Genomic DNA, 27,776 nt, shown 5'->3' on the forward strand with positions numbered 1-27,776 from the left:
TTCAAACCTCAACTGTAATCTCCAGTCACGGTCTCAGCTGCAGTCGCTGGGAACCACCTCACAAGAGGTTAGGTCACTACTGTTGGCCGTTGTCCAGAAGAGTAAAAGTGGGTCCTGCTACGCGTGGAGCCACCCGGCGCCTTACGGTGCTAGAGCTGGAGAACGCGTCCTGTCGTGGCCACCGGCGTGGGGCGGGTCGGGAGCCCCCTTGGAGGGGCCAACCCCAAGATAACCTGCTGCGACCCGAGCGGTAAGCGTCTTCCTCCCCGCGCGTCCGCGGTCCTGCCGGGACTGGCGGGTAGGCTTGGATTGCGACTCGGTACTCCTGAACCAGCCTCCCTTACCTTCAGTACAGAGACACCGAAGGTGGGAGAGGTCCGGAGGAGAGATCCGGGCGGTATGGGCGGATCCGGGGTGTTCTCGGACCCCCGGCCTGGCGGGGATGGGCTCAGACGCTGCCGCTCCTCAGGTAGCTCGACTGCTCCGGGCCCCTCGCCGCATTCCGGCTGGAGTCCTGCTTTCCAGGTCCTTCGGGTTCCGCGCGGGGGGCGGCCGCGGGTCCTCCCGACACCCTTTCCGGGCGGGGGAGCTCTTCTCTGCGTGTGCGCGCCGTCGCCTGGCCGGCCCGGGCTCTCCCGGGTCGCGTCTTGCGGGGACCCCCTTAGCGACCGGGTCGCTAGGGTCCCTTCCACGTTGCTTCGATGTGGTCCTTCATGTTCCTCCCCAGTTCACATCTGTCTGTGGTGCGGGCTCAGGACGTATTTATATCTGGGCTCGTGGACACGTCCTGCTTACAGCTGCCTTTCGTCTAAAGTTTGTGCTCGTCTTGGTGGGGCATTTTCAGTTGCTCCTCGTGAACAATTTTTGAAGTCAGTGACTAGAAAAGACCAATTGCAGTTGTTTCAGTGATTTTAAGCGTTCGGATTTTATTTTGATGCTATGTAAACTACTTAAGTGTTCATGACCTATTCTCGAACTGTACAACTGCATGATGGCTACGATTTTGACTTTTACCCAGCTTTGTTTCTTTGTAGGGAAAAGCGCTTCATTTGAATTACCTTAGAGGCATAAGTAGAGACAGGGTTGAAAGAGAGTTTATGGCAGCCAGTAACTGATATTAGTTATTTCTGTTTTGTTTGTTTTGTGATAAGACGAGAGGCACGCTGGTACCACTTTGCAAATTGAAATTTAGAAAAAAATACATTAAAAAACCCAACCGCATACTAATTAAATTTCAGTATTAGGTCTGTATATCACATTTACTGAATGCGTCGCTAACATATATATGTTTATATTTGTGGGACCAATAGTATGCTGAACCTGCAGTGATGTTTGATATGATAAGCCTCCTTTAAGTTCTCAAGTCTTTGAGAACATGTACACTGAGACAGCTTGGTGGACAGAGATGACTGGACAAGTGACAGCATATGTATAATCTGGAATTTTGAACCCAGGGGTGCAATTTTATTAAAGAAAAAGATGATAAATCTACTTTCTCATTAATACACCATTTTATAGTTTTATAGTGAACTGGCCAGAAGTAGTTTTCAACAACTTCTAAAATGTTTGTTTTATAAATAAACTACATGCCCATATAGTCGTGCGTTTTTGAAAAATCAGGCCCATAGAAACTGCCTTAGTTTAAGACCTCTTCCCCTTCATCCTCCTCTGAACCAGATGTTCAATTAAAATTTTTTTGTAATATTTTAGTACTTGGAATTATAGCTGCTTTATTTTCAAGGTACATATACATTATAAATCATTTTTTCTAAATTATGGATCCAAAATTGATGTGAAATATATTTACATGGCAATATATTTGAGTTTTAAAAGTAAAATTTGTAATAATTTGAAGACCTTTTTTTGTGGAGACAGAATGGTTGCGATTTCTCTTTGGCTCATTGAATGATGAATTACAGTTTGGTTAACATAGAATCAGTTTTTTGAAGAAAGTTGAGACTTGACTAATTGATCACTGTGTCAGCATATTAACAAGTTTGAAGAAGATACAGGTATTTTTTTGGCATGTTTCTAATCAAATAATTTTATTTTTAAGCTTGCACTGACAGTGTTTTACTGTTGTTAAGTAGGCATTTAAAACATTTTACAACTTTGTCCTGAAGCTGTTTGATAATTATGAGAGAATTTCCTTATCAAAAATTTCTGTTTTGATCTTAGAATCCCAATTGAAAACCCAAGAATCTAGGAAATTCATTGCTAACACTTTCACTTAATCCTAAAATTGCCTCAAAATTGCACATATGTTATATTGTAGAGCATATTTCTTGTCTATAAAATTGGCAGCTGAAAAGAACAACACTTTTAAAAGATTTTGATTGATTCCTGTTTTGTTTTTAATTCTTTTGCATTTTTGCAGGAATTGATTGTGTCAGAAACATTAACGATCATTTATGTACTTCCTTTCCACTTGGGAAAACTTTAAATGTTTTAGTTGCTTTAGTTTGCCACATATAGATGACAAGATTCAATGGTTTTATTTTTAAGTAGTTTATATTCTACAATAGACTATAATTAAAGGAGATTTCTTTGAATATTGCAGTAACCAAATGTATTTATAAATTAAGTTACACATTTTTATTTAGATATATTGTGATAAACATTATAATTTTCAAAACATATTTTTTTTAATTTTTTAAAATTTTTTAATCTCCCCCCCCCCCCAAATACATTTAACCTGGAACTTCAGTGCCACCTTAAACTTCTAAACTGATCTGCTTCTTTTAATATTTAGATACAACATGTTTTGGTGTACCCCTGACCCTTTGTAACTTCTCCCTCACAAGAGGGCATAGTTATACTTTAAGCACTTAAAAATTTTAATATTAACAGTCAGTTGATAGCTTTATCTTTAATCCTTAAAGGACCATAATCTATTTTGCATTGGAACAGTTACCGAATACACAGTACTTCATGATAGTATAAGTAAACAGTACTCTATTTTACAACAGAAACTTACATTTTTCATCTGAGGAATGACAAGTACTGTATGTTTGTTGGCCCAGTGTATTTCCATTTTGCAACATCTTCCTTTCCACTTGGGAAGGAAGTTATAAAGTTTCACAGTTATAGAGTTCGATTCTTCTTCTGAAGGTAGAAGAGGGAATACCAGGCCTTACTGCCCCGACACAGAATTGGGCCTGATGTTGTTACCTGGGACTTCCTCTTTTGGGTACCATATGCTAGACTGGTCGGACTACAGTCAGTTAGCTGGTTTCCTGGTGTGACTTTCAAAGAATAAATTCTTGAATTATGCTTTCTATTCAATCTTAAATAAAATAAAACAGTAGAATATATATAAGGAATACAATCTCTTCCGTGAAATTGGAAATCATCATCATCACTACGCTTACACCAATACCTTTACTTCTGATCAGTGACATTAAAAATCATCCTTCTGCCACACTATTTTGAAAGATGTTAGATAAATCTCCAGTTCCTCTGTTTCCTAGGGAAACCTCGGTAGCTGTAAATGCCGATGTAGAAAAGAGTTGTTTCCCTGTAATCAATCTTGTGCCTCTCTTTGCTTTCCATTGTCTTTTTTAAAATTATTTAATCAAAACAAGTTTACAATTTGATACTTATGGCTTAACTAGAATAAATCTGTCCAAATTTTAATTGTACTAAGGACCAAACAAATCTAATAGCAAAAGTTCCCTCAAAACAGTGGTTCCTAGATCCTACTATAAGATCTCTCATGCTTTCCATTGCCTTTCAAATGTGCTTCATGAAGATCTAGATTAATCAGTCCTTGACAGGACAGTATCTGAATTTCTTGATTGAAGTAGCTCTTAAAATATTGATGTCCTTAGCTGAAGTACATATTTATATAAAAACAGGTGTCCACCTAGTCTGCAAAGACAGGTAAATACAAAATAAGTGGCCTATTGGTATTGCATTACAACATATGATAAAGTAATTTTATCCATATTTCCAGACTTTTTGGATATCCGGTTTAGAATCGAAATTCTCTAATAACAATTTAAAATATACTCTATTTTATTTAGCCAAATACTGAATTAAGCAGAGACTAGCTACATTCGAACCTCCAATACTATAATTTCAAGATGCATCTCAAGTTCTGCAAAAACCCTTGAGGAGATGAGCTACACCTAAAAATTCCTCTGGCCTGCATTTCATAATTCTTATAATTCAGTTCATCCCAAAATCTTTAAATTTCTACCAGGCTGGGAGTTTAGGCACAAAAGTAAATGGTTGCTACCTTTTAGGCACTAAACATAATTGCAGTCTGACATGTTAGATATTGAGGTAAAGAGGTATACCCTTTTTGAAACATACTGAAGAATCACTTAACCCAACCTGTGGGTTTTAGGCAGAGCTTCCCGGCAGGGGTGTGGGAGGTTGGGGGCAGAGGATGTGCTGCCTCGAGATGTGAAGGATGCATAAGAAAAGTTAGCCATTTAAGGAAAGGTAGAGAGAATGTTTCGAGCAGAAAGTATAACAGAGATGAGGTATGAGTGTGGCAGGAAATGAAGCCCAGTTCCTGGTCTCAAGGGTTTTTGTGTGTTATGCTATAAGGACTTAGCTTGTAGGTTTGGGGTAGCCAATGGAGAGATCAAAGCAGACAATTTAATTCTCTAGATGTTTTCATTTATTGTATATGATATAGTCTTTTTATAAAGCGTTTTTGTTTGAAATGAGTATCATGATGAATATTTTTAAACAGAGCTATTTAGAAGTTTATAGGGATTATTTCCTTGTCGTGATCACATCATATTTGCTTTCTCCCTTCAAGTGAGTTATGGGCCAGATCAGGCTTAACATTTCTTTATGTTCCTTCCTTCACTGATCCATATTGAATTTTTATTGTAACTATTGTAGTGGGCGTTAATGAAAAAAATCTTTGAAAATAATGAGGTACCGTTATTTTTAGTAGTACTATGTAATTGAAAGCTTAATCATATCTTGCCTTCTATTACCCTTTTGTTTCTAGCGCCTAATTGTGTCTGATTGTGTACCTACACATACACACACACACAAATTTACTAACTCCCTTAAGATTTATTTTTTATTAGTATAGCCTAATAAAGTGTTATGAAGTGAATTTCAGATGGAGTGAGACGTATTGGTAATTTAGAATCAGTTACAGGTCTGTGAATTGTGATAGAAAACAAGAAAAGGTCTGGGATTGTTTGTTGGAGTTAAAGAGAATTTGGTGGGAAATTTAGGAAGATACAGGAGAGATAACTGTCTGATAACCTTCATGTGCCCAAGCATTAAATCTTCCATGAAATCAACCAGGTGTTTGTGGAGGGCTTGGTGGACAAAGATGGCAGTCATGCTCTAGTATATGTAAAATTGGCCAAATGAGAGGAAATGGAAGAACATCTAGGCTGTGACCACTGATTCAAGTACAGTCAATTAAAGGAAAGTGCACTTAAGGAATGCTATGTGAATTCCTAAAGCAGTTTGTAATATAGGTCCTGTTTATTAGAAATAAGTAGATAAATTTAAGATTTAATCTTCAGAATTGTGCTTTCTTTTTTCTGAGATATGGTTTGTGTTCTGGTGTATTTAGAGCCATGGTGAAATGTATCGGAACTCAAACAATGATTTTTTGTGTTTACATGTATTTTAAAAACTACTGATTGCCTAAATCTGTTTTTAGCTACATTTATAGTCATACAAATACTTGTGGTATAGTCATTCAGTGAGATGACCAACAGTACATGTGAGGGAAGAAAATTTGTTAGGGTGAAAATTAAATATAAGCCTATGTCCTTTATTAGGAGATACTGGTAAGTAACCTGAGTAATAAAGCCCTACTTATATTATTATTAAGCCATTTCATTTATTTTTACTTAAAAAAAGTATTTTTCCTTCTAATATAAGTAAATAATAGGTATTATAAAACAGTATTTAACAGTATATTTGGCTATCACATTTTGAATATTTTTTAGAGGGGTCTCAGGATGAGCCTGGATTTTCACAAGTGAGTTATTATAAAGGTATATGTTTTAAGGTTACAAATTGTTATTAATTATAAAGAATTATAGCTATAAAATTAATTCAAATTTTCTTAAATTGTTTTTTCTATGCAGTATTAAACAAGGCATCAATTCTTGCTTAGTATTTACCCTAAATGCTTATATGGTCTCTGCATAAGAACAGACATATTATTTGGGTAATGAACAACTATCAGCTCTATCTAAATTCAGAGAAAGCATTGAGGCCTTAAAAAACCTGAGCAATAATGAATGGCTTTTGAACTTCTAGCCAAGTAAACACTGAATGTGTAAAGAGGTGTGTTTTATTAAAGTGTAGTACCTGCTTAGTGTAGATAACATAAACACAGGAAAGTGTAAAGACTGCTATAATCCCACCACCCAAAGATAATGACTGGTAACATTTTGCCATAGTTTTTCAGTCTTTTTTTCTATTTGCTTTAATATTTTCCCACAAAATTATCATATTGTATATAAAATTTTTATTTCTTTTTTTTCAGTTACTATTATATGAGCCAAAAAGATTCTTTTGAAAGCACAATTTTGAGTATGTAATATTCTATTAAGTGTATTAAACCATTTCCCTATTGTTGGACTCGGGTTCATTCATTCAACAAAGTTATTATTTTTTTACTATTATAAATCTTTATTGAACATAAATCTTTGACTACATCTAAGACCCATATTGACTCTTTTGAAATTTGAGAACAGAAAATACTTATATATCTTAATTTTCCTAGAGTTCTTATGAGTAGATCACTTTGTGGCAGGTATATTATAGCATAATATAACTGCCTAGATTCTAGAATCCAGATGAGGTGAACATCTTAGAATCAAGAGCCTCTACTTTCTCTATGATTGAATTTGTTATCTTCTTGTTTTCATGTGTACCAAGGCAGGATTGATGAACAGTATAGCCTGATTCGTACCCATGATACACATACATTCCTTTTCTCTCTCTATATATGTGTGTATAGCATAAATGTGATCATAAACATGCATATTCATAGACTTTTAAATTTAGAAAAAAAATTGTAAAAGCCCAGAGATGATCTAGAAAAAAAATAGATCAAGCATAGAAATTGGTAACTGTTTTGATTTTTCAGAGAGGAATATGTTACCAGTGAAACTGGGTGCCATCAGAACTAAAAACAAGTAGTTCTTCAAAACAGAAAAGACAGAATTTTAAGAGTCGAATTTAAGGTAACTTGAGTGAGAGTTTTACATATAGAAACAGTACAGCTACTCAGTAATGGCAGGGGACTGTATGGGTAGAATATTAACTATTTATGTGTTGAACAATCATGATATATAGTCTCACGACTAGCATTGTACTAGTGTCATTCTGCATGAGTTCATATTTTAATTTTTAATCTTTAGAGCTCTGCAAGATAGATTCTTTTATCATCCATACTTTAGAGGAAGCAGAATTGAAGCTTTCCTCACTAGTAATTAGAGAAATGCAAAGTAAATTCAAAATTCCATTCCCCTTTATCACACTTGGAATAGCCAAAATTAAAAGTCTGAACAGAGCTAATGTTGGCAAGGAAATGATAAACCCTCCCACCCAGTGCTAGTGAGAATGTAAACTGGGGGTGGAAAAGAAGGGACAGACTTCAACTGTGTCTATAATGTCTTATTTATTTTTAATTTAAACAAAATATGGCAAAGTAATAAGATTGAAAAAATGAGTTTGTTATATGATATTTGTATCTCTTCCTATACATTCGAAATAATTATTCGTTTGTTTTTAAATAGCTGTATTGGTTTACTAGGCTGCTATAACAGACTACTGCAGATTGGGTGACTTAAACAACAGAAATTAATTTTCTCACAAGTCTGGGGAGTACAGGTTTGGCATCTGTGTTGGCATGGTTGATTTCTTCTTAGGCCATTCTCTTTCGCTTGTAGATGGACTTCTCCCCATGTCTTCACATGGTATTCCCTCTGTTTCTGTGTCCTAATGTCCTCTCCTCTTTTTGTAAGGATACCAGTCCTATTGGATTAGGGCCCACTCTAATGACCTCATTTTTAATTTAATTGCCGTTTTAAAGGCCCTGTCTGCAAATAGTTATTTTCTGAGATATTAGGGCATAGGACTTTAACATAAATTTTGAGGAGAGAAATAAAATTTAGCCCATAACAGTAGCAAAGTTAAATAATTTACTTAGCTGATATGACAGATCGTGATTCCCATTTATCCGTCATACTAGCTAACTAAATTTTATACTAGCTAACTAAATTATTTATCTTCACTACTGCAAAATTAATTAAGGCTTTGTTTTCCCCAAACCCAAGAGATTTAGAGAAAAAACTTTTTGCAGACTTAAGACTAAACCTGAGAAAATATAGAAACTGAAACACTGAGCTCTAATCACTCTGCTTATTTACTAAGTTGAGTATAGTTGACATTTGGATTTAGGAAGATAAAGAAACAGTACTTGTCAAGTTGGAAATAAAGGGAGAAAAAATGTGGCAGAGAAGGAACAAAAGCCTAGGGGATTATTATAAGAGGATGCTAAAAGAATACTGGATCTTTTATTTGTTAGATAGGCATAGATGAAAGTCAGAAGTATCTTCAAATATATAGTTTGCTATTCTGTAAATTTCGTTAATGTAAAATGTGGTTTTGATGTTAAAATGGAATACATGTAAATATTACAAAGTTCCAGATAAATATGAGCTTCAGATGTAAATCATGACTCTAGAGTAAAGCTTTCTATATGGTCAATCACTCATCCTACAAAATTATAGAGCTCTTTATACATGGCAGGTTCTGTGCTGGGTACTGCCAAAAGAAAGAAAGATTCTAAGAATGTGAAAGTTTCTGAATTTAGTACTGGAATGTAGACAGTCTGTGAAACAAGTTCTATTTCTTATAGTCATTCAGATGTCAGTAATATAAGTCAAAAAAGGCGAATTTACTATCAAATTTGTTTGGCCATGTGAAATTTAAAGTGAATAGTCGTTACCTTGCTGTATTCATTATCCTGTTTTATGGACCTAGAACTTTAAAGAATGAAAGTTTAAAAATGAAATTGAATGATTTCTTGTATTAAAATTTTGTTGAACTATTTTTTAAAGAATTTTGTAAGTCTTACAGGTTTCTTACAGTATTATTCTTAAAGGAAGTCAGTAACTTAGTTCAAGTGCTGTAGTGATAATACCAGTTTACGTGTGCACTTTTTAATTGTTTTTCCTTGTAGATAGAATGAATGTGCTCTTTAAATCTTCTTTTTTGGTTGTATGTTATATTTATCTTTGGAGCTGTATAATGTAATGCACATTCTGTCTCAGATAAGTAACATTTTTTCTTAATTAGATTTAAGTTATATCCTCTATCTTCTCTTTTTTTGAAATAGGTACAAATAAGTGACTAAAGAAGACTATCTGGAAGTCATCTACCATGTCGAGGAGAAGATTTGATTGCCGAAGTATTTCAGGCTTGCTAACTACAACTCCTCAAACTCCAATAAAAATGGAAAACTTTAATAATTTTTATACACTTACATCGAAAGAACTAGGAAGGTAAGGAAACTTTATGATATGTATGCTGTTTAAATTAACATTTTGGACTTGTGTGTCCATAGTTATATAAAACTTGATTATTTTTTAACAATGATTAGAAAGAGAAGTCATAATTTCTGCTGTTATTATACAGGGTCTAGTTTTAACTGATTTAGAAATCAAATCTGTGGAGAGTTAGTGAGTTTATATGATATATCCCACCTAGCTTCAGAGCCCTTATCGGAAGTCAGGGTTCTTATTTGAGGCTGTGCATGAGAAGAGGCAGGTTATCATTGTGAACTGCCACCAAGCTCCAAGACCTCAATTAAATTACCATACTTGGTGTTTTAGTTTCCTCATCTGAGAGGTGGGGATGAAGATAATAGTATCTATCTTATATGGTCGTTTTGAGGACTACATTAGTTAATATTTGTAAAGTACTTAGTAGAATGCTATATAAATTTTTGTACTTTCTATAAATGAAACCTGCACTAATACTAATCTGTTTTGGCTTAACCAAGGTGTAAAATTTCGTACAGCCAAGGGGGTGACCTGAGATTATGAGACCATTTAGCACTACAATTTTAATATATATGGAATTTATAAAAAACATCCCAAGTTATTTAAGTTACATATTCAGCATCTTTCGAGCTTTAAGTTAAAGACATTTGAAGGGTTGCAAGATGGTGATAAGTTTCTGTCTTCAGTTTGATTTTAGTTCTGGAGGCAAATGTGTTGGCTTATGTTAAATGGTTTACTAAATCCATGTTTGTATTGATAAATGTACAGTAAAAAAGTATGATTGATTTTTATCTTTGAAAATCTCAATATGAAAACTAAAACTGACAGAACCACAAAAAGCTATTCTGTTCTTGGTAGTCGTTTATGTGAAACATAAAGAGAAATGTCCTGGCTTTTTCGCTTGGCAGATGTTGGATGCAATCTTTCTTTTGCAAAATAATGATGATATCTGACTCATCGGACTAAGAACTAAATGTGAAAGCTCATTTCATAATTCCTAGCATATTTATTTAGTTATATATTTATATATGCAAAATATTTGAGTATTGTAACAGTGTATTAAAAGATAGGGTTTTTAAAACTTTTCAGAATGTTTTAAAGAAATCGTCCTAAATCAAAAATTATTTCTCTTCACATTATAACGGGAAAGCATAAGTTTTCTTTTAGTTGCCTGTATCTCACATGGAATAGTCATAGAATCTTTGCATTAAAAGGACTTTGGTGGTCAGTGGTCCTCTAATATAATATCTTATACAGTGTAGCACTCTTTCCAGTGATTTTCCTAACAGGCTGTTTATCCAGCCACACATGTAATGCTTCAGTGTTGGGGAACTTATTACTTCAGAATGTGTCTCTTCCATTTCGTAGACCTCTTAGTCACCGAAGGTTCTGTTTTCTACTCTGTTCACATCTACCCAACAAACATGGTTCTCCTTTTGTAGCTGCATATAATGTCCATGTAAAAAATCCTTCAGAGATTTGTTTATGGCTAATCATTGCTAATTTCCTTTAATGCTCATATTATGGCCTGATATCCAAATAGCCTTCCTTGATCCAGTTACCGTCTTCCTAACCAGCTTAAATTTTTCATTGGCAGCCTTAAAATGAGGAGACCTAGAATGGACACAGTATTGTAATATCTAATTATCTACAATATAACAAAACTATTGAGACAGTGCAAGATTCCATTAGGAGTTTTCTTTCTTTTTTTTCAACAGCCTTGTTAAATATGTGTCATATGGCATCCTTTAGTATATTATTAGTAAAAACAGATTAAGCTGGAAGTCAGTTGACCTTTGTTTACTCTGAATCTAAAGTTATCTCCAAGCTTCCTTCTGTTGCAAAAATGATCGGAAAATGCTTTGAGCAGGTAACTGAATATGCCTTGAACAGTACACACAATAAAGAGCATTCTTTTCTGTTTTTCTCAGTTACTATTTTGGTGACTAAATTACACACATTTATTAATGTTGAAAAATAAGGGTTATTATGGGAGTTAGTGTGTAAAATATTTTTTTTCTTTGAGAGTTTTGGAGAACCTAAACTTGAAGGAGAACAATATTAATAGTTCTTACAAAAGACATGCCATCAGAAATAACAATCACAAACTTGAATCAGATATACTTTTTGACATTTTAGAGCAAAAACTCTTGATAGAATCTAATTACAATAAACTCAGATTGCTAATATCCCATCATCTAATATCTTTATGAACGAGGCCTAACACTTTTAATTAATATAGGCTAATGAGTCACATGGTAAATATTAATATATTTAATTAGTAAACCATGAGAAATTAGAAATCATGACTTTTCACCTGCCAAGAACTTCGCTTTGAGTTCTTTTGATATTGTTACCAATTTTAATATTCTATACCTTTGTGAAATGGAGATCAGGATGATAATCTTATTTCTCCTGAGGCGTGTACATTTTGAAATATATAAATGTATAATTCTAGCATGTGGTGAACTACAAAGTTACCTTTCTGAATCAATTGCCTTTTATTTAATTTTAAGATGTTAGTGTTTTAGAATTAATTTTCCTTTAGCAAACTAAAAAAACATGTAAAGTTAACAGTCCATTTTTGGCTATTCTCAAAACTCTTTGCATTGTTCCTGTTTTTTAAAATGTTGGGTAAGGTTTCTCTACCCTTCCCCCAACTGAGGCAAGGTTTCATAGGCCTTCTGTGGTCAGAAGGGTGAGGCAGAGGCAGAAATAAACGTCAGCTTCCTTTGTGGCTTACCCTCCCCCTTCCTTTCACATTTTATTGTCTATTCTAGAATGCAGAAGGGTAACTACTAGACCTTTCACTGCTGAGAAATCTAGTCAGCTTTGCCTTTTTAGGGTATGAATTAATTATTATTGTTAAAGGTTTTAAATTTTCTTAAATATGTTTCTGTTAAATTCAATATAGGAATATCGAATTTAACAAAAACATATTTAAGAAATATGTTTAACAATAGTTTTTATGTATTAACAATAGTTTTCCTTGCTAACCACCTGATATGCTATGTTAGAAGTATATTCGAAGGGAAATTAGGAAAAGAGGAGTTGTGGAACAGAATTTAGTCTCTGAAGATCCTTTATTTATACCTGATTTGTTAGTATTTACAGAGTAATATAAGCCTTAGGATAAAGGTTCTTAATTTTGGATTCCCTGAATTTAGGCTTAGAAGCTTTGTGAATGAATTTTGAAATCTCAACACTCTCCTGTTGAATTGTATGTAAAACTTTCTATTTAAGGGCATGTGTACATTTTTCTGAGCAGGCAGTCAATAATAGCTTTTTTTTTTTTTTTTTTAGTTAAGATATTATTACTCAAAGTAGTTTTAGGGCTTTGGGAAACTAGATTTTGGACAACTATAGGCTGAAGAATACACGCATTTGCCAGTGTCTTTAAATTTTGGCTAAGATGCTGCGTACTTCTATTGGAGATAGCTAAGCATGTACTTATTCCTAAAATGATAATCATGATTGTAATTGGTGTATTTGTATATAGCTGTTGATAACCATTAATTTTCTTAGTCGATGGTGAAATGTCTTTAGATACTCTCTATAGTATATATATAACTTAGAAATCTATTACAGGCTTCATAAACTACTAAGCAATACTAAAAGATTTACTGGTAAAACAACTGACAAATTGTGATATAAAGCTTGCTAAAAGTTGTTGAAAGGCAAAGTGATTACACTAATAAAATTAAATGTCAAATACCCATTTTTGCATTTATTTTAATTTTTGTATTTGAAGGAAAGCTATTTTAATTAGAGAGTTAATGTGATACCCTATTAAGGATATGGGATTTGGAAATAGACCAAGATACATATCCTCTCTGAGGACTGCAAAACAGAATAGCATTTACTATATAGGACCGTTGTGATACTTACACAATTTATATCAAGGGTATGGTATGGAGTTGGCATGCAAATGTGATCTCCCCCTACAATGATAATGTATTATATTAATAGAGAAGAACAAATATAAAATGTCTTAACCTGTTGTTACATTTGCCATTTTCATTGTTATGTGATAGTACTATAAATTTTATGAAAATACATGCAACAGTTAAGAAAACAGAGATAAATTCCATGGCATTATTTTTTTGAAAGGATTGACTTTAAGTTGGAAGTATGTCAGTATTTGTATTATACTAATATTATTCTTTATGGAAAAGTTAAAACTGATTGTCATCATTTTTTTCCCCAGAGGAAAATTTGCTGTGGTTAGACAGTGTATATCAAAATCTACTGGTCAAGAATATGCTGCAAAATTTCTAAAAAAGAGAAGAAGAGGACAGGATTGTCGAGCAGAGATTCTACATGAGATTGCTGTACTTGAATTGGCAAAGTCCTGTCCCCATGTGATTAATCTTCATGAAGTCTATGAAAATACAAGTGAAATCATTTTGGTGTTAGAATAGTAAGTATGCACTTAAATAAATTTAAGTAAATTTATAGTACCTATTTTAATTAGTGAGATAAAGTGACTCGAAATATCAAGAACAAGGAAGATAAAAGTATGCCAAGAATTTGGAAAGATTCCTGTTGGTAAAATATTAGAGGGACATAGTTTCTATTCAAATATTTTCTTTTCACAAGGCTAAAGGTACGGTCCCACATAAACTAAAACTAATTAAATAGCACAGAATGAACAAATGACGATACAGTATTTGAAGAATGTGGTAATACAAGTATACATTCATTGCTAGTGGCACAGAAATTTGATGACTTTTTTTGGAAAACAATCTGATGGGCAGATAGAATTGAAATCATTTATATATTTTGTCCATCTATTTGAAAAACCCATCCAAGGAAATGACTCAAGGAGAATAGAAAGGTAAACTCGCATGAAGGTATGCCTAGCACAGTGTTCGTGAAAGAAACACATTTATTTAGTAAATGTGATATGCAGAACAGTATATTAGGAATTATAGCAATAAGAAATAAAATATATCTCTTCCCACAAGTCAGTGAAAAGTTGAAAACACTCAATACTCAATAACTCATTAGGTGGGATACAGCATGTTTAAGCTGACTGGTTTATTAACCACTATATTGACATATGACTCTAAAATAGTGCCTGTAATGCATGACAGTCTGACATATTTATTATAAATATGTAAAATATGTGTTTGACATCTGCAACAATTGGAAGAGCTAAGTGTATGTTTTAGTATACTTTAGGTTCTGATAGTTTTTATAGTATGTTTAGTATGCTTTAGATACTGATAGTTTTTATAAAATAAACTTATTTTATGATAAACTAAAGAGAAGTATTTGTTTTAGAAAAATGTATAATTCTTTATAATTCTTTGTAATTCTTTTTGGTAGCTAATCTGCATCATTGCTTTTTGAATTAAGAGTATATTAACCTAATTTTAGTATTCAGTTATCTTAAGGATAAAGAGATTTGTTTATATATTTATTTTAAAAAATCAGTGTTTTTATAGCAGGCAAGTTGATTGTCTAGATTTAACTTGTAAATAAAAATGCTTATTTTGCAAATTGTTAAACTGACAAGCGATTTATTTAAGAATAAATACTGTGTACATTTCCCAGAACACTAATGTACCAAATAAGGTATGTTGTAGCACCTTCTAAACAAATTAGAATTGCAGGAGAGCCCAGAATACTACCAGTATGATTTTATTTTTCACACATTTCATGATTATTTTTGTTGGATTCTTCAGCTGGCCTTAAAAAAGTTATCTACTTGCATGACATCTGCATGTTTGACTATGTGAAAAGTAGCTAACATTTTTTCTAAACAGTAATGAAATTCTAGGTTTGGAGGGTAAATATTCACAGGAACATTGTCTACTTCATAAAATCTTTTGGGAGTTCATCTAAATAGCAACAACAAAATGCATCAAAAAGTTTTGACACATACATTTTATAGATGGACCTTGTTCATACCCTGCAAATTGATTCAACCCTACCCAGTAATCTGAGTTCCATAAGGGCAGAACTCTTAGGGACCCTGTGTACCTCGGACCTGAAGTATAGCAAGCACTCGGTAAATATGTGAGTGGATTAATATATTTGATTTCTTACCAGTACACCTAAGACCTACTAAAATTAATTGCTGTCACTTTGGTTTAATTACTATGCCTTACCCTTTTCAGATGGCATTGTCACATCAGACAATCTCAATTTAACAAAGACTTTTTATTTTGCCTTCATAATCAGAGGTCAACAAGAAGCCCCAAAATTCAAAAAGGCTGGATATTAGCTAGATATGGAATATTTGTTGTCATTGCAGTAATAGCTAATACTTACTAAATATTTACCATGTGTCAGACACTGTGATGAATACTTATACAGATGATCTGCTTTGATCTATTGTGTTCAGTACTTTACATGGCTTGTCTGACTTAATTCTTGCAGCAATCCAATGAAGTAGGAGCTATCATTTTTCATTATGTATCATTATGAAAAAACAAAGGCACATTTTGTCCCAGTTCAGGTAGCTTGTGAATGGCAGAGCCAGAATGGAACCCTAGGAAGTCTTGATTTCAGTAGATTCCCCATAAGCAATCTACTATCTTATCTCTTTTGTCCTAGGCACTGGGAAGTCTTTTACATACTTCTCAGTTGTTTTCTTGTGTTTTGTTTCAAATTTTAGAATTAGTGAAGGGTTCTGGCAATTGAATTAAATAACTTCAATGAATGTAATGTAAAATGTCAGTACATAAATTTTTGTGTTCAAGAATGAATTTCTCACCTCAGCAGCATATGTTGCTGTGTATATGAAGAATTCAGATCTTTCTAGTATTTTCTATATCTAAATAGTGGATATAAACCCACATTTTATAAAGTTATAATCTCAAGTTATTTGGTCTGAATTTTTATTAGATATGTCTTGTAAAGTGCCTAGCAAAGGACTTATTTTAAGAGAATCTAATGTATCATCTTCATTTTCTTATTCACTTACAGTTGCATTAGTAATATCTGCAGTGTCTTTGCAGGAATATATTTAGACCACTTTCTATTTTGAGAGGATTGTTTGGTTAAAGCTAAATAATGTAACCAGAAAGGGAAGGCGTGAGGGCGTCCCTGGCAACCTGGCCTGTGGAGTTCCTTTTCACTCAGAAGACCTTGAGTGTAGTTGTGACAAGTAAACATCTGATATTTAGACCAAGGGGCCACTAGGGGTAGTCTATTAACTATTCATAAAGATTAATTAATATATTTTTAGATGAACATGAATTTCTAATATTGTTTTTCCATACCTTACTTGGGAGTTCATTACTGTCAATTTTATAGCAAACTAAATTTTTCATACTCAGATTGTCTTTACCATGATACTTTGAGACATGAATTTCTCATGAATTTTTTGGGAGATGCAGGGGTTTGGGGGAGTTGAACTGTGAAGTATACATGAAAGGAGCTCTCATACCTGTTCCTTACCAGCTGTCCTACAGTTTTCTCTGGACTGTCATAAACAAAGTATAAAGCAGCAAATCTCTGTGGCCTCTAATTGGCATGCTCTGTACAGATGACTCAATTACAAATTACATAAGCAGTGTAAGGGTCAGTCCTGTGACTTTCAATGTGAGACTCAAATTTGTTAACCCTCAGTTTTTTCCCTCGTGTCTCCTAATATATAATGACGTGCTTCTTCCTCTTGGCAATCACTGAGACATCTGAATTTCAGTTGCGGATATTCCGAAGAATGACTACCTATTCCATCATTCATTCATTCAACATTTACTAAACACCTTCAGCATGCCAGACACTTCTTGTTGCTGTGGATACAGCAGTGAACCAAAGAAATTTATGAAATAGTGTTTTCTAGAGGGAGCAAGTTCCTCTCTTGTCACATAGAATATGCTTTACTTGAGATATTCCCAGACATCTTATGAATTTGATGAATAACCATTTAAGTTTTGTTTATTTGTTTTTTCTTTTTTTGTATGATGTCTGACTGACAAATTTTATTTTATTTATTTAGATTTGGTCCTCAAAAAATTCGTTGAGTTCAGTGGTATCTCTATTTTACAGATGGGGAAGCTCAAATAAGTGACTGACTCAATAAGATATATTGCTGGTAAATAACAGATTTAGGATTTAAATTTAGACCATTTGATTCCAAATCTAGGGATTTTTTTCCCCTATGCCTTTTGTCAACATTCTTTAGATTTTCATTTCTTAAATAAATAAATAAATAAATAAATAAATAAATAAAAGATTTGGGTTTTAGCCACAAGTATTCTTTGTAAAGCTGCAAAACAGAATATTGGTTAAGAATGCAGCCACTCAAGGACCTTGAAATATCACCCATAGTATACAGATCCAGATTCTGGCTCCTCCATATACTATGCGACCTTGAACAAATTGCTTATCTTCTTGATACTTGTTTCTTCATCTATAAAATGGGCATAATAACCACCTATCTCATATGGCTGTCATGAGGATCAAAATAAATGATATTTATATCTGCAGTTATAGATGTAGATATACAAATGAATAAAAAGGAAGTGCAGAGCTGAGCGCATAGTTTAGCTATTATTTTTATTGCAGCATTAAAGCAATTATTAAATTATAGAGCAATTCGGTTTTATCAAATATTCAAGTATTAGTATCCAGAATCTGAAATATTTTTGTCATTTACTTTATTCCTTAAAGATCTCTTTCATGCCCGCCCTCTACTCCTTAAATGTGTATGTATAGAGACTAAAGTTTAGATGGCTGTATGTCTTCTAGTTAACAGATATACAGCATTTAAAAGTGTCATTTTTAAGCAATAATTTTTCAAGTTGCTATTATTTTCATTTTATTTCAGTGCTGCAGGTGGAGAAATTTTCAACTTGTGTTTACCTGAGCTGGCTGAAATGGTCTCTGAAAATGACATTATCAGACTCATTAAACAAATACTTGAAGGAGTTTATTATCTACATCAGAATAACATTGTACACCTTGATTTAAAGGTAATGTAATGTGGTTTTATGTAAAACTATACTTCTGTTCCTTCTCTGCTCTTATTTTATACAATTGCAGGCTGGTATTGGTAGGAAACAGCAGTCATCATGCTGGTCTAGACTGCACTGGGTTTGCCACATGGACTTAATTTTATATTGGTAGAGAGAAGAAGACTATATATGTGAGCAGCTCACATTAATCACTGGGCTCTTAAAATCCATCATTTTTCTATATTTTTAGCGTTCGTCATTCTACTCCATCCCATGCTTACATCCTGGATCTTCTTATCTTATTAAACTGTCTTCTCTAAAATACTCAATTGTGACCTCCATCTCTGAAGATAACCTCCCACTAGTCATCATTCTTTTGCTTCCATCATGCTCATTTATCTTTCTCTTGAGACTTCCAGTCTTTTGACTCCTTACTCCCCCACCTCCCCAAGACCATTCATGCCCTGATACCATTTCAGCCTCTCATATTATTATCCTTTCTCTTTATCCTTCCTCCACATCCACTCAAAGACTTTGAAATCTGAATCAATCTGTGTCTTTTGAACATTGGACTCTTCTCTTTCTATACAATCCTCCTGCTATACATCCTACCATGGATCTTACTGTCTTACTGTCTAAGCTACAAACCTGGGAACAGTCAGACTCAGAACCATCATACTATACTGAACCATTTTGGTTTTGAAAATGTCTGCATTTTTATTCCCTCTTGTCTCCTTTTGTGCTGTTCCCTAGAGTACCTGTCTAGCCAGCATTCTCCTATTCATCCTTTAAGATTCAGCTTAAACATTATATATACTGCATAGGCTTTTTGGATTTTCTTTTGGGCAGAATTCACTAATCTTACTTAATACTGAGTATTCTGTATCTTATAATCAGTTAATCAATGCATGTATTCATCTTTTTCCTCCAAACCAAGAATCCTCTTTAAATGTATTTTTTACTGTATTTATCATTGACTATGTGGTTCCTCCTAAATAGTAGTTTAGTAAATGTTTGGTGAACAACTCAATGAAATATATAATAGCTAAGCAATAAGTTCCCCTTAACCTACCTCCAATCTGAGACTAGTATTCTTTAATCATTTGTACATTACTGATCATTTTGTTGTTGTTGTTGTTGTGCTTTATTAGCCACAGAATATATTATTGAGCAGCATATACCCTCTTGGGGACATAAAGATTGTAGATTTTGGAATGTCTCGAAAAATAGGAAATGCATGTGAACTTCGGGAAATCATGGGAACACCAGAATACTTAGGTAAGAATTCCTTCTTATTTTCTACACCATTTTGAAATTTATTAACTAAATGATACCTCCGTAAAACTATATTTTAGAGCATGTAATTCCAGATGTATTTGGTTCAAGTATTTTAGTGCATTGAAATTCAGATATGACACACTTGAATGAACTGTAGTGAATGCAGGATTATTGAAACTTTCACAATAGGACATTGGACATATAAGTTCAGAAGTTTAATATTTGTGTGTAAAGCCTTTGTACACAAAGAAAAACGGGTCAGAGGGAAGTTAGGAAGCAGGAAAAAATGAAAAAGAAGAAAACAGAATCAAGAGGCCCTTTATTGTATTTGAAGCCAGACGGTTAGATAGAGGTAGTTTCTATTTCTGTCCTGGTCCCAAATCTAAAGCTGTTGATAATACAGATATCTTCAGTTTGCAGGAATTGCTAGCAGGACTCCTTGTTATTTGTTGCTGCTGCTTTAAAATGTGATATTTTGCCTATGGTTGTAAAAGAATATTAAAGAAGGGTGACAAAAATCCTATGATTATGTAACTAGGAATATTATTCTAAAACAACAAATTAGATTACGCAGATGAAAGATTTTTCAGTTGTGTGAAGCAGCATATAAATTTAAAGTTTTAATATTTTTATACTTATAATCTTTTTATGCTTTTTTATTGTTGCTTATATTGCTATCCCCATGCAGGCCCTGAAAAGATACAACTAAACAAAACAAGGTGCTACTCATCTAGGCAGCTGACTTCCCAAAATGAAAAATAAAGCAAATTCCTAACTTTGAATGCTAATAGAGGCTATACTGTCCTAGAATAAGTTATTGTAATTATAGATAACACAGCTCACAGAAATCTATGTAAAGGTGGTAGTTGGTGCAATGGCAGCTGACAATATATGTGACCATAGGCTTTATAAACAAAACTGTTAGCCTTTGGAAAAAATTCTCTTGGAGAAATTATGAAGCCATACTGTGAAACAAAAAAAGTTATTATTCAAGTATAAATCCTAGTCTGGACTCTATAAATTTGAGATTTATGGTAATGTGTAAAATGTATAGAGGATTTATTTTGCACTTTTAAAAACATTTTGGCAGGGGAGGAGACAGTAGGAAAGTAATTGCTTAGGGAATTAGGTTCTTGGTAGTTAAAGAGGGATATTTTAATCTACTTGAAAAACTAAAACACTTCTAGGAAGCATAATTTGTTCATAATGTCATTGTAAATGCATATGATTCTATTTACCTTGAAAAGAAAAACTTAAATCAATCTATTGAAATAACACAAACTAATTTCTAACAGAGTAATAAAATAAAATTTAAAAAAGATTCTAGTTTGTAACATTTTTCTTTTTGATAATTATTTTTTCTGAGATTAATCTTAATTTTTAAAAAAACTGTATAGCTACCAGGTACTCCAGGAACACCATTGGTGCTGTTGGATCATGTGGTTATATAAGTTGCTGAACATTAGGTATATTTACATGTCTAACAGTATAATTAATATGTTAAATTTCTGTCGATCTTATAGTTCTTTAAAATTAAACCCAGTTTTAATTTAATGCAAAATAATTTTCATGTTTTTAAATTTGTCAGTATTGAATTTGAATTTTTTTTTTCAGCTCCAGAAATCCTGAACTATGATCCTATTACCACAGCAACAGACATGTGGTAAGATTTCGTTATTTGCCTGAATGCCTTTGTTGAAAATTGGATAGTATATAGTCTAGGGTTCTTTGATTTCAAATATAAATAATAAGTCTTTCTTGAAAAGATTTTATTCAAGTGTCATTATTATTCCATAGGAAAACATTTACCTGTCTACTCTTTTTAAGCAACACTTTGCTCTGAGCCAAAGGTACAGAAATAAATAGGAAAAGTCCTTTCCCGGAGGAAGACTCAGTCTAGTAAAAGAACAAAATAGTCACAGTACTGTGCTACATGTTCCATAATAAAGATAAAATGCTATTTAATAAGCTTGGAGGAAGCAGCAGACAAGCACCAGATGGGAGACGTTTGATCTAGGTTTAGAAGAACTAGGAAGGTGTTTACTAAGCAGAAGAATGAGGTCAGGTCTCTGCAGAAGTTTAGTTTTATGAGAGTATATCATCAAAGGTGTACTCTCATAAACCAGGGTATTGTGAGTTTTTGTAGTTAGCACAGAGAGAAGATCATAGGGAGCAGAACTGGAATTGACAGTGGTACTTTAGTTAGGTCCACACTGAGTCTGACTCCACAGGCCAAGTGGAAGAGTTTAGACTTAGTCCCTGTGTTCTATGGAACTGTAATAGGTTTGCCAAAGAAAAAGGGTCCTGTGGCTAAATGAGTGGGTGAAACATGTACTGTATGTTTTGTCTTTTTCTGGCTCCTTCGTACAGGACTAGTCATTAACATATTTAAGACTGAAAAGTTTTGCAGTGAAAACAAAAATCTGCCTGCCCAACAATATGCTTTGTCAAATTTGCAGACTTGCTGCGTAAAACCCATGTTTATGTCTCACAGATCATTACTATGTCATTGGACACCATTTGGGAAATGCTCTTTGAGCAGTTTTGTGTGCTTATTAACAAGTGTCTGTGTGAAGGGCAGACTGTAGGTATGATAATATATGTTTAATACATTATATTTATAATTACATAACACATGTGCATTCTTGTTCTTTTTTCCTGCAAGAAAACTTTGAAGTAACACAGTTATTTTCATTTTTATAATATAGGAACTTCAAAAAGCAATTTAAGTCTGTAATTTAAGTGTACAAGTTTTAAGGACAGAAATAGGTTTAGTGTTGATTTATTTTATATAAATGTTTTAAGATTAACACATTTTAAAATCCTCTCTTCTCCCTTTTTTTTTTTCAGGAATATTGGCATAATAGCTTATATGTTAGTAACTCATACATCCCCATTTGTGGGAGAAGATAATCAAGAAACATACCTCAATATTTCTCAAGTTAATGTAGATTATTCAGAAGAAACTTTCTCATCCGTTTCCCAGCTGGCCACAGACTTTATCCAGAGCCTTTTAGTAAAAAATCCAGAGTAAGTAATAATATGAGTTTGTTTAAATGCTATTGCAAAATAAATAATATATGTCTATTAAGAAACACATTCTAAAACAGTATAAAACTACTACAAGTATGCTGTCAGGTAAAGTGGGGAGAGATGTGTTATGAGAGATCATTAAATAAATTTATAACTTCAAATGGAGAAAATATAAAATACACAACAGGAAATTTTGGAGTAAAGGAAATGTTTGGGTTATTTTTCTCTCAAGCTACACCTAATCCCAGAAATTCTCTAAAATAATTAGAAATAGAAGGTTTACAGTACAGGTGACTTGTTATGATAAGTCTTTGCTGTGAATGATTTGCAGTTTAATAATTATAGTTATATAACAAGTACAAATTACCTATTGCAGATGATCTGATGCTCTTTGACCTTGTGGTAAAGAAGGGACTTGGAACTGTGATGTAGGGCTCTTACCTCACTCCTTGGCGACTTCAAAGCAGGAAAAGAAAAGCCTGACCTCCCTTTTCTTTACCAGGATCAGCCCTATTTACTTTAAAATGGCCTGGCAGTATTTAATGCAGAAGTTGTGTTATAGTGCCTTGGGCTGGGATCCCAGTTTTGCTACTTGTTAGGTTTTTTATTTCTGACAATTACTTAATCTTCAAAAGGACTCAGTTTCCTTGTCTGTTTAATTAAAGAAAAAAATCTCATAGGTTTTTTAATTTTTATATTGACTAATGCAGGTCCAAACAGACTCTCACTGGCTATATTTTGGATATGAATGGTTATTTAGTAGAAATAGTAATAATACCATTTGTTTCTGATTATAAGTAGTTTTCATTTTCTTAATTTTTTTTACCTATATTTTAAATTTTCTATAATGAGCACATTAATTTTTTATAATAAAAGAACATAAAAACAAAGACTAAGGAAACTGTTTCTATGTTAATGGTGGTTATATGAAGGTTGGTGTTCTAAGTTTATATAGGTGTATTCATTCCTTCCTTGTGAAATATCATGATATTTGACCATATTACTTTCATAATTTAAAACAAAATTTAAAAACTCAAAATGTTAGATAAACATCATTGAAGAGTAGCTTTTGTTTTCAATGTTTAGTAGTTACTGCTTTTAAGAACATAAAATAATAATAGAGATTATAAATCATATACATATATTTTCCTTCAAAGGATTTGTAAATCTGAGACTTTATAATTTTACTAATTTTATTTGTGAGGCTAACATATACTCTTAGGCTTTTTGACTAGCGTCATTAGCAAGTTCCATGATATATTGAATTTTGAATATTGAATATCAGAATTTGAATATTGAATATCAGAATTTAAAAATTTTCTAGGTGTTCCAGTTTTCCTATTATTATTTTCTTCTGTGCTATAAGCATGTTATTTTCATGATAAGTAAAAAACATATTGAACTGCAGACATTTCCAACTTGATTTTTAGTTCTCAATTTTCCCTTGGTGCTTTCTTTCCAGGAAAAGACCAACAGCAGAAATCTGCCTTTCTCATTCTTGGCTACAGCAATGGGACTTTGGAAGCTTGTTTCACCCTGAAGAAACTTCCAGTTTCTCTCAAAGTCAGGATCATACAACAAGGTCCTCTGAAGACAAGACTTCTAAATCCTCATGTAATGGAACCTGTAGTGATCGAGAAGACAAAGAGAATATCCCAGAGGATAGCAGCACAGTTTCCAAAAGATTTCGCTTTGATGACTCATTGCCCAATCCTCATGAACTTGTTTCAGATTTGCTCTGTTAGCATTTTTCTCTTTGACTCCTTTGGACTGAATTTGGAATTTGAAATCCACTCCAGTGTGAAATTGTGGTTTGTAGCTTTATATGTGGCATGTTTATGTTGTAAATGCACTTTTGCATAGAAGAATTTAGGGGATTGTTAAATTACTAGTTACTAGCATAATTTCATTTCCCATTCTGAGATATCAACTATGCAGAGAAGAAAATATTTAAAATATATGACCAAAAATTAAAGTGTGCATGTGAGTTTACTTGTTATTGGAAGAATCCAAGTTCAGATGGGTTTATCGAAGTGTTTTATATATCAGGAAAAAGAGTGACTTGGGTTATATTATGTTTGATATAAACTGAACAAAATGAAGACATTTGAATTTCATAGATTCTCTAAAGTAAGTTCTATACCATGCCTCTATTGAGACAAAATTTTGTTTAGGATAACACTGTCACCTTTAAGGAAGATTATGTGCTATTTTATAGATGCCCAAGAGAGTTTACATTTGAAAATGTCTTTCAATCACAGATATTTTAAAACTACATAAGATTTCCATTATATGTGGTCTGTATGAGATAGATCCTTTAACCAGAAGGAAGAGAGAGTTAGAAACCTGATTAGGAATATTTTATACAAGTTAGAGCAGAGAAAAGAGTAGCATGACATTTTTTAATTCAGATGTTTTTTTGCCCATTCTCAACACCCTTCAGATTTAATGAGGTCAGACAGATGGAGAATATATGGTATACAAGTGTAGAGGATTATCATCCTCCAGAACTTCTAGAGTAGAAGATACTTAGATAAAAGCAAATGTGGTCCCTTTTTTGTTAGCCAAACATATTTATTGAGTATAGAAAAAAATGCTGACAGACTTAGGCAATTTCAAATGTCTTCTAAGTCTTGGAATACAAGCTAGTCATTCAGAGTTTTAAAAGTATGAATAAAAAAAAAAAAATACAACACCAGTAGAACTATTAACACAATGCCAAAGTCAACCCTAGCAAGGTGGATGTGATCATAAAACTATATGACAGCAAGCTCTTCTAAAGTTCTTGTGTAAAATTCCTAGTGAGTAATGAGGCTCAGCAGAAGGCGATCTACAGGAGTGGCCTTCAGTGGTCTTTTGCTGGGACCAATAAAAGTATGAGTTTAGGGACAGCAGAATGTTTAATCAGTGGTTGATGACTATGTTCAGTCCTAATGGGAAATTTATACTCCTTTTAGGGTAATCTTTACTGACTTTCCACCTAGTGACTGTTAAAGAGTCTGTTATGTTGTCTTGTTAAGATAATAGGAATCTTATGACCATGTTACCATATGAAAAGAAATTCTATTTTGACAAATCTTGAGTTTTCTCCATTTGAATTATATACTACTCTAAAACCTTTAACTTGTTGAAATTAGGTAAGACTCCAAATAACATAACTTTTTAATAACTGTCGGTTCACTTTAATTTGTTAAACGGTCAGTTTCTTTTACAGCTCCAGCATTTCTTGAAGGAAAGTTATTTCTACTTATGTGTTTGTGTATGCATTTGTGTATGTGTATATGTATAGGTACATGTATATATGTACAGATAGATAAAATATAGCCTTTAAACAACTTTTTCTTGGAGATTTTTGGCTCTACTATATTGTACTCAACTCAGGTGCCAAAGGAGATATTGTCTTATGACATGTAAATATACATTTAAATTCTTTAAGAAGTAGTTTGTTGGGTCAATAAACTAGCCATTATAGAAGCTAATCTGGGCTCTTGTATATGTAAAACGGATGAGTTTTTCTTCATTGTTGGTTGTTCATTTATTCGCCTTCAGTATTAAGCTAATGTAGGTAAGCTTAAGTCATTGGAGAAAGAGGAAATAACTTTTACGAAAGATCATACTATATTTTTAAATTTCTAGAAGAATTGTGCCATACTGAAAAATAAAAATTAAGACATGTTGGAATTTCAAATTATAAACTAGTTCTTAAAAAAAATTTTATACCAACTTTCTTTTAGGAATTTTAAAATAGTTTATATACTTCCTCTTAGCTAATAGAATACACAGTTATAAATTTTCAAACCCTTTTTCCTAACAATTTTTATTGTAAAAAAGCAACTAGTGGTTGCACAGTTTAAAAATACAACTTTTTTATAGGGATAAATTTAAATATTTTCACTGATTGAAATGTGAAAATAAACCAATCTTTAGAGAGAAATGACTCAATTCTTTTTCTCTCAAGATTGAAAACAAATGTCTGTCAATAACAGATGACATAGCTCACTAACATAGGAACCTAGAAAGCCCCTCTGAAGTGAGTAGATGTTGGTAACATTTAAACACATCTTAAGATAAATGTTAAATTGTGATGAATTTATAAAGTTTAATTTGTTTTTTGGATAGGATCCCTAGATAGATGGGATTAAAAGATAAAAGAAGTAGAGATGACAATTATGATTGTCATTAAAATTTTTTTTCCTCACAGTAAAGTTAGCCTAACTCTGAAAAGTAAACTTATAACGGCACTATAAAGAAGTACACAATACCTATTCTTCAGTTGTAATGAGATAAGGTACCTGTGCCAAAATATAAATCAACACATTGCTTCCTTAAGAAAGTCATGTTATAAAATAAGTCATCTGATTAGAGACATAATTGATTTTCATCTGGCATAAGCTTGCTTTTTCATTTTGAATGGTTCGCGAATAGTGCATTGGCCATACTTTGAGTAACCTTGCTCTAAGCAACATTTATAAATGTTATTTTATAACTGTTTCCTCATCTGTTTATTTTTAAATTTTCAATTTGATATCTGACTTGGAAACATCCCTAATTGTTGTACAAACAATTGTACTTTCATTTCAAATTATATTAAAATTAACTTCCAATTTGGGGAATTATCATCTTATAATTTTATAAAAGTTTAAAGAACTTAAACTCGTTATAAATTTTACACAAATTATAACTGCTCTCTGTCTCAGCTTTCATTAAATAATCATGTTGCTTAAGGTATGTTAAATGACATTATGAATACTTAAGTAAAAAAAAAAAACTGGTTATATGAGCTTAATGATCCTTTTGGTTAAAAATTAAAAAGTACTTTTTTACATTTGTGGTTGTCTTTTGTTTTAAAGTATTTCTCAGTGTGTTAGTCTTAAAAGCAAACCCTGCCTGGAGGTTCTAGCCTTTGACCCATGTCATCTTTGAACTTGCTTTCCAGTACTGATATGTTTATTAGATACGGTTTGTCGGAAAAGTTATATTAACTTGAAAAATGGTCTGTTCTCTGGTAATATTAAATAACTTTTAGAAAATGTCAATGAAT

At 32.9% G+C, this 27,776-nt stretch overlaps 1 protein-coding gene across 1 annotated transcript; it reads left to right on the top strand.

Annotated features, from left to right (window-relative positions):
* On the top strand, positions 1 to 27,560 carry STK17B (serine/threonine kinase 17b). The gene is made up of 8 exons (XM_016140186.2): positions 1 to 250; positions 9,347 to 9,512; positions 13,720 to 13,932; positions 18,298 to 18,442; positions 19,576 to 19,702; positions 21,317 to 21,365; positions 22,553 to 22,732; positions 24,198 to 27,560. The coding sequence occupies exons 2-8, from the start codon at positions 9,391 to 9,393 to the stop codon at positions 24,478 to 24,480; spliced, it is 1,119 nt and encodes a 372-aa protein (XP_015995672.2). The 5' UTR covers positions 1 to 250; positions 9,347 to 9,390; the 3' UTR covers positions 24,481 to 27,560.
* The last annotated feature ends 216 nt before the right edge of the window (positions 27,561 to 27,776 follow it).

This window comes from Rousettus aegyptiacus, unplaced genomic scaffold (assembly GCF_014176215.1).
Source record: "Rousettus aegyptiacus isolate mRouAeg1 unplaced genomic scaffold, mRouAeg1.p scaffold_m13_p_2, whole genome shotgun sequence".
In the NCBI taxonomy this organism is placed as follows: Eukaryota; Metazoa; Chordata; class Mammalia; order Chiroptera; family Pteropodidae; genus Rousettus; species Rousettus aegyptiacus.